The sequence below is a fragment of the Phasianus colchicus genome, chromosome 2, assembly GCF_987193195.1.
Source record: "Phasianus colchicus chromosome 2, bPhaCol1.hap1.1, whole genome shotgun sequence".
Lineage (NCBI taxonomy): Eukaryota > Metazoa > Chordata > Aves > Galliformes > Phasianidae > Phasianus > Phasianus colchicus.
Window position 1 is genome coordinate 51,186,329 of NC_143437.1, and position 10,134 is coordinate 51,196,462.

At 38.1% G+C, this 10,134-nt stretch overlaps 1 protein-coding gene across 12 annotated transcripts in view; it reads left to right on the plus strand.

Annotated features, from left to right (window-relative positions):
- ARID1B (AT-rich interaction domain 1B) overlaps positions 1-10,134 on the plus strand; it is a 317,322-nt gene that overhangs the window by 278,284 nt on the left and 28,904 nt on the right. For 7 of the 12 annotated variants that reach the window (XM_090135650.1, XM_090135644.1, XM_090135646.1 and 4 more), the window contains 2 exons: positions 5,885-5,994; positions 6,743-6,901. In XM_090135650.1, coding sequence (XP_089991776.1) covers positions 5,885-5,994; positions 6,743-6,901 — 269 coding nt within the window. The remainder of the gene's footprint in view (positions 1-5,884; positions 5,995-6,742; positions 6,902-10,134) is intronic. The other 5 variants (XM_090135647.1, XM_090135649.1, XM_090135651.1 and 2 more) reach the window with 1 other exon arrangement.

Genomic DNA, 10,134 nt, shown 5'->3' on the forward strand with positions numbered 1-10,134 from the left:
CCCAGGTAATATTATGTTTTGTTTGTGTAGTTATGTGTTTTGTCTGGCTTGCTGAAATAAAATTACTTCTGAGCATTGAAACTGTGCTATAAATTCTGTTTTGCTATTAGCAGAAGTAATTTTCCCCCCCTTTTCCTTCGGCCCCCAGAGCTGCAAAAATAACCAACAGCAAACAGATGGCAGAGTGCCCTGCCTAAGAAGATTTATGTATTCCTAAGGAATAACCAGTTTAAAGGAAGATTCACAGAGGTTTTTTTGTTCAGATAATTCAGCCATTCGTTATTTCATACAGTGGAAATCTGTTCAATGCAAGGCCATTTATCCTAGCAGTCTTTTGTATGGGGTAGTCATACTCTTTTTATTGTGTTATGCATTCTGAAATATTGGATTTTTAATAATTTAAACATTTATCAGGGTTTTTTTCTGCCGGTGCATTTGTGAGGTTTTCTTTTGTTCCACTTTTATTAATTCAAAGGTTACCCAATAGAAAATAAGCACAAGATGAACTGGAGGAGCTCAGCGCACCTCTTTTCCTCTGTGTGTGAGCAGACATGCATCTAGATTATACTGTGTCACTTTTGCAGCCTCCAGCAGCTCACAGAGTTTGCTGGTAAGGGGGGAAAAGAGAAAATGGGGCATGAGTACACCACTGGGGCACATGCAGTGGGAACCTGGCATTCCCTGTGTGCTGACTTGTTCTGCCTGGACCAAAGAAACGAAGTGCTGCGCTTAAGATAAGTGTCACTACTGCACTTCAAGTGATATTGGCTTGTGCAGGGTGGGCACTGCAGAGTCTGCTCTCATCTAGGTGCTGCAAGCGATGAGGTGGAGAACATGCAGATGGTGCCTGCATATAGGTTAAAAATGGTATCCACTGCCAGCTCCTGAGCCTTCCTCCCACTAATATAAAGCCATGTCAATCAGAGAAAAAAAACAGGGTTCAGTCAGTGTGTAGGGCCAAAAAAAAGCAAGCAATTGAGTAGCTGCTGATGGAGTCAAGTGAGAGGGTTAACTTGCTGGCAAGCACTGAGCATAGATACCTGTTGTTTCAATCACAGGTCAATGCAAAAATAAGGTAAGCAACAGGGAATGATTGTTTTCTTGTTGGTTTTTCTGGGTTTTGAGAGTGCAGTTGCCTGTTTTGGGAATGGAAGGTGAAAGATAGGTTTTGCTTTATGAAGTAGAAGATGCAGATTCTGTTTGGAATTGTTTTTACATGGTTGCAGAGCTTCTGTACAACTGCATATAATGCTTCTTGCCACCTGTTTTTATTATTGTTTATAACTCCTTATTACCAGTTAATTTTTTATTATTATTATTTTGCTTTTTAAATTTTTTTTTTTATTTTAATATTTTGCTTTTTTTTTTTTTTTAATTAATGTAACAATCAAAAGGAATATCGTGTTGCAGTTCTGCATCCTGATATTTCAGGAGCAGCTGTTGGTCAAACAGCACATCAGCAGCTTTTGCTGAGATAGAGCAGTTTTGGAGCACAGAAATTATGAGGTTAATGTAGTTGAGTCCTTCTAATAGAGTATCCCGAAAGCTTCAAGCCAGGATCCCTTCACAATTATGGAACAAACTGCCACACAGAAAAATGGTAAAAACCTCCACTGTCCTTGTGTTATATGAAGGTTCACATTCCCATATTTATTTTATATCCTTTTTCCCTCCATTTTTCTAATACAGGCTTTAAAAAACATAATGAAAGGGAACTTACAAATCCAACATCAATTAAAAAAAAAAAAATGCTGTGAACCTTGGAAATTCAAGTGAAAACGAGCTTGAAAGAGAAGTAATATGGAGTCTACATCTCATAGACTTCCATATTGTACTCATACCCTCTTCTACCTCTGAAGGTGAACAAAACAGTCAAAAGACATTCATCTCCTTACTGCTGCCACCTCTGCTGTACTAAAACCTTTTATTTTTCTAAGTTTTGTTATTCCCAATAAGTCTCTAGCATAGGAGTATTTAGCATAAAATGTGAAGTTCTAGGAAAAGTTATTTGCACTGAAGAAATTAAAAGGATGCTCTTAAAAGTAGATAAAACACATTTTCATATATAATATGTTTTTGAATTTGTATTTATTTGGCTGGACCTCTGAGAAGGAAAGCAATTATGTTTATAAATGTGAAGCATTTTTTAGAAGTGTAAATTGTTTTTCTCTGTTTTGTAGCTTGGTTGGTTTTCATTTTTCAGACTAATGAAGACCTCCATTTATTTTCCTTTTTCTTTCTTTTTTGCCCTAATATATGCCTTCATATGAGCAATTATTTGAAGTCCATTTAAATAAAACTTTCAGAGGGCACCAGCAGTTGTAACACCTGAAGTAACGCATCCCGTAGACTCTAAATTGGATGACCATAACCTTGTGGTTCACAATGTGACAAATCAGTTAGCTCTTGGAGTTCATCTGCCTACATCCCCAGCCACGTGCCTGGGTCACCCCTCAGTCAGGAGGTTGGATAGGCACGTGGAAAGCACAGTGCTGACATCCTGGCTGCCCAAGTGCCTGTCTCAGAAACACAGGCCAAGTGTCCCAGGCTGTGCTTTGACCCACAGGGAATGGCCATTCATGGGAGGATATGAGGCAATGCTGTTGTCCCTGTTCTGTTTTTTTTTGTGGGTGTTAAAGCAGTGGGGATTCTTTTGCCAGCTTCACGAGTCATACATTTTCTGCTTTTCTTTTTTCTTGTTCTTTTTTTTTTTTTGGAGGGAGAGTGCTAGGGGCAGGAGGGAGGGAGAAATGTCTTACAAAGGATGTAATATTCTGTTTTGTAGAGTGTAATTTGTTATTGCGCTAGCAATAAAGAGAAAAACAATGTTTGTGTATTGCTGCTCTTACAGTAGTTCATCATCTTCTGAGACTGATAGCACAGCCTTTAGCAAAAAAGAATACTTTGCTGCAGTTTCACTCATGTCAATATATGCCTTTGAGTACATTAAATTCAGTGTGGAATAGTTAATTCAGGACCTTGACCCATACTTGCTTTTTGAAACCATTCTAGCTCTTAAATTCTTATAATAAGCCAGAGGCTAGTACTTGAAACCTATTCACAGTGCACTATAGCACTTTCTGAGTCAAGGTTTTTCTGTTACCCTCTCCTCTAAAATGTTTTCTCTTTCGGTCTGCACTTCACACGCAGAATTATCAGTGCCTGTGTAGAAAGAGAGCATGTCTTAATTTAGCAGTTTCGTGACAATAACAGTATTTCGCTGCTCAGAAAGGGTCAAAACAGTGTTCTGGCTGTACTGCTCTGCTGAAAAGTGAAGGAGTGTCTGTTTGCAAATCACTGGAGAGTACATTTGCAAGAAGTTATGAAACAGCATTTCAGCAGTGGATGGAAAGTAGCTGTGGAAATGTGTTAGATAAAAGCTATAGAGAGACCTTAACGTTTGGTAGTCAAACCCCTGCAGTTCTCCTCGTTAGGATAGAAGCAAATTACACATGTGAAGCAAATAGTTTAGAACAAAAAGTGAAAAAGAATTTGGAAAGCTTCATTTGTCTTTTGTTTGTAATTTTCTTCAACTTCTGGTTGGAGACCAAATTATATATGCATATGCCACAAAACAAGAAATCTGCAGTACACAAAATAAGTTGTTTTTATATTCCCGAATATAATTCATACAGTCAGGCTGTTTTTTGTTGCAGCCTGGAGTTCTTGCCCTTTACATGAGATCTTAGTTGAAACCTCATTGAAAAAGAGATTTTGTAAAGGAGCTCTGGTGGAAATAGGGCTGCCAGGAATAGGCAGAAGTATTTTGTTCTTTGTAACAGAAAAGCAATGTGTCAGCGTCGTAACAGGGAGAGACCAGCAGAGGATTTGGCCATGCTGAATTCCAGTGAAGAAACATGATTTTTAACGTTACTTTGTTTGACCTTTCTAAAATTGCTTTAGAGGGGAAGGGTCATTTTTGGTTTGCTTTTAACTAAAACTGAGATGTCTTCTTCAGTGCTTTCACAGCATGAAATGTGTTAAAAAGGATTTTGTGTAACAGTTTTGCATCCCAGTTTGAAACCAGACTGTGGCATATATTTGTCCATTTTGTATTTAAAAAAAAACATATCTAAAAGAAATGTAACTTTTTTTTTAAACTCTAGATCTAAAAACTAAAATGTGTTAAGCTGACATCCTTCACTTCATAATACCCCAGTTCTTCAAGCACTATAAGGGCAAAATGCATACAAATCACACGCTTACTGGATGCTGGCTTCCCAGTATAATATTGCTTGGCTGTTTTGTTGAGGTTTCACACACATACATAAAAATAACAGCATTTTTAGCTGATCCCAATAGATTTTCTCTGCAGCTGCATCACTTGAAAAAAGCTCTTTGTTCCAATTCCTGAACTCTTAAGTATTGCAAGTAAATTTTTTTAAAATATCAATTATGACTTATGTGTAGTGAAGACTTTAAGGGTTTGATTGGGCTACAAATGTACTGTGAAAAAAAAAAAAAAAAAAAAAAAACAAGAAAATGTGCCCGTGAAAAACACTGGTTGTTCAAAGCTGAATATTGAGCATACAGTTGTAAACTCACATGGCACATGGCTGGGTAGGTTTTTTTGGCAGACCCATAGTCTCAACCTGCAGTGATGCTAAAGATATTAGCAAATTAGCACTGCAAAGCTTGCCAGCGTATTCACCAGAGTCCTGCTCATGCTCTCACTGCTGTAATTAAAACTAATTATTTTCTAAAACATAGTAATACATGAATATGTGCAATAATCATTTTGTAGTGGGCAATCTGTGAAGCATTTTTAAGCTTCTTTTCCCCCTCCTCTCTTTGGCTTGCTATGCAGCATGCCTCCTGCCTTGTGTGAGCCAGCATTGTCATTTTGCAGAGGCACACTAGTCTGGTAATGATCACATTCTTTTTTCCTTTTTTTTTTTTTTTTTAGAAATGCTTCTTTGCTGATTCTTAGAATTTGTGAGTTTGGGATATGTATTTTTTCCCTTTCCACTGCCATATAGGTTATTCTAGCTTATGTTTTTATTTATTTCAGATTCTTCTTTGAAAACAGGGCATGGAGGGAGTAAAAAAAGAGAGAGAGGGAGGGGAGATAATCCAGTCTTCCACAAATGCTGAGCACATGTTTTTCTTGCACTGCCCAGTATTTTCTGTGTATTTATCTGAATGTTTCTTGTATCTTTCTAGAAATCCAGGAAGCCAGCAGCGATAGCACTATACTTAGCACTTGAAATTAAGAAAAAATAAATAAATAAAAACCCTTAAACCCCTCACAGCTCTGAGAAGTTAACTGCATTCCACTATCAGAGCAAGACATTTGTGTGTTTGTTACAGTCCTACCTCATTTTGGCACAAGAGGAAAAGTTGACTGCCACTTCTCCAACAGAGCAGAGTTTGCAGCTCGTAATTCTGTAGTTCAGGCTCACAAGGCTGAGCAATGTGCCCTGAAGACAGGGACGATGATTATCTCCTGGACACCAGTTTTAATACAGAAGAAATGCAGCCTTTTCCTCAGATTCAGAATTGCAAGCAAAGTCTGCACTGTTTTCATCTCTGTTAGTCTATTACTAAAGGAAAAGTGGAGTAGTTGGTAGAGTAGATTCTTGCCCTGGTAAAACGTAGTGGTCAGATCCATGGACAGCTGTAGACCACCAGTGGTGTGAAAAATTATTTTCTGCATAAAGTGTTTTATATTGTTGTTGTGTGGCGCTTGCATTCTTCCCTTGTTCATTTCTTTTGTTTCCTCACTTCAACTGAAGAAGTGTGCAGGTTTCCGGATGCCAAAATGAAAGGACAGAGGTGGGATAACCTCTGCTCCACGTGTCACCACAGTCTGGCAGCAGGAAGCGTTTTTTTCCTAGCAAACCGAACACAGTCATGCTTAACTGTTTCTCCTGTTTTCGATTAGCACCTATGGGTCTTGCAGATATGATGACACCTGGTGAGTCCAAACTACCCCTTCCTCTCAAAGCAGATGGCAAAGAAGAAGGAGCCCCTCAACCTGAGAGCAAGTCAAAGGTATTTACCACTCCGCACGTGGTGTTGGTTTAGCCCGCAGGAGTCTGCTGTGTTGTCGTCCATCTTCTGGTTTTGGCCTACCCACTTCTGTTCTTTCCTGCATGCGTTTCCATTCACGTGCAATTTCTTTGTTTGTTTCTTTTTTTTATCTTTTTTTTTTTTTCCTTTTTTCCTTCATTGTGTGGATCTGAAAGTTACTAGTTCTTACGGCATTTTAACTTGCGGGGGCAAAGCTACCCAAGCCAAAAGTTGCGTGGGGATTCGGCTGTGCCAGGTGGGTGGGGAAGAAGGGTCTTGCCTGATTTCAATACTTGCAGCCATTTTTCTCTGCCTTCAGTTATGGCTTCCTGTTTTGGCCGGCTCAGCAGCAGCAACATACTTTAATATTTTGCTTTCTTGCCTTATTTGACAAAATAAGGTGAACAGCTTGTTGTTTTTCTTTCTTTCATAAGGGGAAACCCATGCTTAGCATTCCATGTGAGCTTGAAATAAGCATGGTGGCTTAGTGACTTTAGCCAAGCATCCAGCAAACTTTCCAAATTATACTAATTAACAATGTTGTTTTAATACTTTATATATATATAAATATATTTATATATGTGTGTGTTTTCTGTATGTGTCTCTCTGTTTATATATATTTTATATATAAAAAATTGGTCACTCTGTTAAACTGGATGTATTTTTTTTGTTTTTAATAAAGTTTTCCCTGCCTTTGTCATATTATTTTTTTTTTATTCCTCTACCACAGGATAGCTACAGCTCTCAGGGTATTTCTCAGCCCCCAACCCCAGGCAACCTGCCAGTCCCTTCCCCAATGTCCCCAAGCTCTGCTAGCATCTCCTCATTTCATGGAGATGAAAGTGATAGCATTAGCAGCCCAGGCTGGCCAAAGACTCCATCAAGCCCTGTAAGTGGCTCTGATTTTTTTGGTTTTTGTTTATTTTTTTTGTAATTAATTCTATTTTAATGCTTGCTTGTTTGTTTTATAAATTCCTTTTCTTCATTATTTATCCACTAAACAGTTATCTTTCTTTGTAACACTGGGTACAAATTCTGCTCTTGGACACATGGCTGTAAGTTCCACTGCCTGGCTTCAGTGGGACCTGAGCATGCTTTTCCAAGGGCAAAATTTGTCCCAACAGTACTTTAAAATAAGAAAGAGTAAAATCGTGTGCATCATGCAAATGTGCTGTCTGGTAATACAGCAGTTGTTGTGAAGAAAACATCCTGTAATGCATCAGCTTCCAAGCATGCCGACTGTGTTGTTAAGGACAATTCCATTTCTGTTCCTGGGCCCAAACTCCTTCACACAACTGATTTCACTCTGGTTGCTGCACTTGTCTTTGCTAGTGTTATTTAGGAAAAATAAAAAAATAAAAAAATAAATCCCACACAACAAAAACTGAGATCCAGCAACATTTGAATTGTAGCCTTAGCGCCACAAAAAAAGCTGCCATGTGCGTTTTTGAAGCATTTTTAATTTTGAATTGTGTATTTGGAAATATGATTATTGAGTTCTCAGGGCACAATCTAAAACAAAATTGTTTCTGATTTGCTTCATTCAGTTGTTTTGAAATAACCCAGATTGTGGGTAGAAAAAAAAATGATATGTGTAAGTTTTTAGAAAACTATTTTTAGGTGAATCGTGTTTAGTCATTCTCGTCCAGGAAAAACCTGAGAGAGATGCATGGAGCTAAAATATAAATGGCATATATTTATATATGCACACAGAAAAATCTGTGTACGTGTATATACATACAGAAAAAAAGAGAATGCAGAATATGTGGCTTCTGGGGAGCAAGTGTCCACTTAGCTATTTTTGCTTTTTTTTTTTTATCATGAAAATGTATGTAGTTCCTATTCTTTCTACTAAAAATAATGATTATATTTTCTCACTTGAGAAAAATATTGCAACAGATTTTTGTGAGGAATATCAAGTTTCTTCTTCCTATGCTAACATGCACTTAAAATACCAACAATTCCTTGGTAACAATTTAATTTTCACAAAGTTTTATGTTGATGACTGTGTCTTGGAAATTAGAGGAAGGCCAATTGGAGGAAAAAAGGTCTTCCCTTCAGAAAGCCAGACATTAACGAATGCCCTGAGCAGAGAAGCAGCATGGCATGAAGCACACCACCTGGATGTTTTGATGTTTATTTGGCAGCAACTTTGAGTCTCAGAAGGCAGCTGGTGTTACTTGTTCCCACAAAATCTCATTTTGTTCTTAGCAACATTTATAAGGGGGCGGGACACAAAAAAAAATGGGGTTAGTTTTGTTTGTAGTAATGTTTTGACTGTTGCTTGTCTGGGAGGAAAGCAAGGCTACTGCATAGGTTATCTAACCCATCAAATTCTTCTACAGCGCATTCCTGAGCTCATTGTATGAACTACATAATAAATCCTAGAGCCACCGTGGAGTATTTTCCATGTAAATACAGCAAGTATAGTGTTGGAAAAAACAAATGGACAAAGTTTGTGCTTTCAGTGTAAAAAGCTTCTCTTCTGAATACCCTTCTGTTCAAATGCTGCTACATCTTTAGCTCCACTTAGCTTCTTGGTGCACAGGTTGGGATAAATACAGTGCTTTAGAATGATAGAAAAATAAGTGCTTTAAATTAGCCGATCTCTTTTTACCTATGAAAGCCACTGTATTGGATAACTTCATCGACCTTAACAGCAGCCTGACATAGACTGGAAGATTGATTGCAGTCGTTTTGTTACACTTGGAAACAGACCAGATTTGTTCATTAAATCCCAGAGCAGCTTCTTGTGCTGCAACTTCTCCATTTCAGCAGAGGGTAAAAGCAAGGGTGAATGGTCTCACGATGTACTTGTGATCCTACAAAGTGAGTCCTCTCTTTGAGTAGTTCTGTATGGAATTGAGGCATGAGAAAATGTAGAGAAGGAATCGTTCACCATTATGTTGTAAGGGTTCTTAAGTGTTAAGATAAAAGTTCGCTTTTGCTGTGTGAATTTTATACGTAGCCTGTGTCCCTCACAGTGGCTAAGTGTCTTTAAAATTCTTCAAAAGAGAATTTGAAAATGAGTATGCACTGTGCATGGTCACTGCAACATGAGTAAAACAGTAGGTTATGAAAATCCCATAAAATGCTGTCCACTGTTTGTAGTTACACATGAACATAACAGTAGAGACACCTGGGTAGCACTGTGTCTCTGTGGTGCTAGCTTTGAGGGGCTTTGCAAAGTCCTCCAGGATATATCTTGGCAGAGGACTGTGTCCTGTGACAGCCTCTGTCTGAGATTGGCCTGCAGCCAGTTTTACTACCTGTATATGCACACTGTTCTGTAGTGAAAGAGCACTGTGTAGTAAGTGTAGTGTTGGCAAATCCTTTACTGAAGTGGGAAAAGTGAACAGTAGATAGTTCTATAAATACAGGTAGATAGGGAAATGTGCAGAAACAACTACCACTGCCTTAATGTGAAAATTTCATGGTAAGAAGTTTTTGTTGCTCTGAAGGGTTAGGTAGCTTCACCATGCCACAGTCTGTATTAAAGCTGCACAACTTCAATAGGGGATAGATATATTGAAAATAAAGTATGGGGTTAGGCAAATTTAATAGGGGAATTGGCTTTGGCATCTGTATTCTTTGTTGAGTTTTTTTGTTGTTGTTTTGTGTTTTTTTATCATCCATTTAAAGATGGATAGTAACATCTGTAGAATGACTGGGAATTGAGGGCAGAGTAGGATACAGCTAAGTTAACGAAGGTATATGCAACAGGATTGCACCAATATTTTTTACCAGAATTATCAACAAATCAAAGAAAAGCTCATCATCTGTTTTCTTTCAGCATTGCCTTGCTTGCACTCACTTCAGCTAAGGATCTGTTAATGGTGTCATCTTGTAATAAACCTGTATTTTCTGGGAGTTAACAGTGACCTATAGGCAGATTTAGGCTTCCAGCCGAATGCGCCCTTGTGGATCTGAAGTTTGTGTGTAGACTAGTTTGCACACATCTGTCATTTTTATATGTTTACATTTATAAAAATAGAGAAGAAAAAAAGATCTTTACTCTTGAGGAATAGCGTTTTTCCCACCAGTGCATTCTTCTAAAGTTAACATTTCAGTTTAGAAGAAAATTGTGCCCATTTTACAAAGCCTGACAACCTGAAAGCTAAC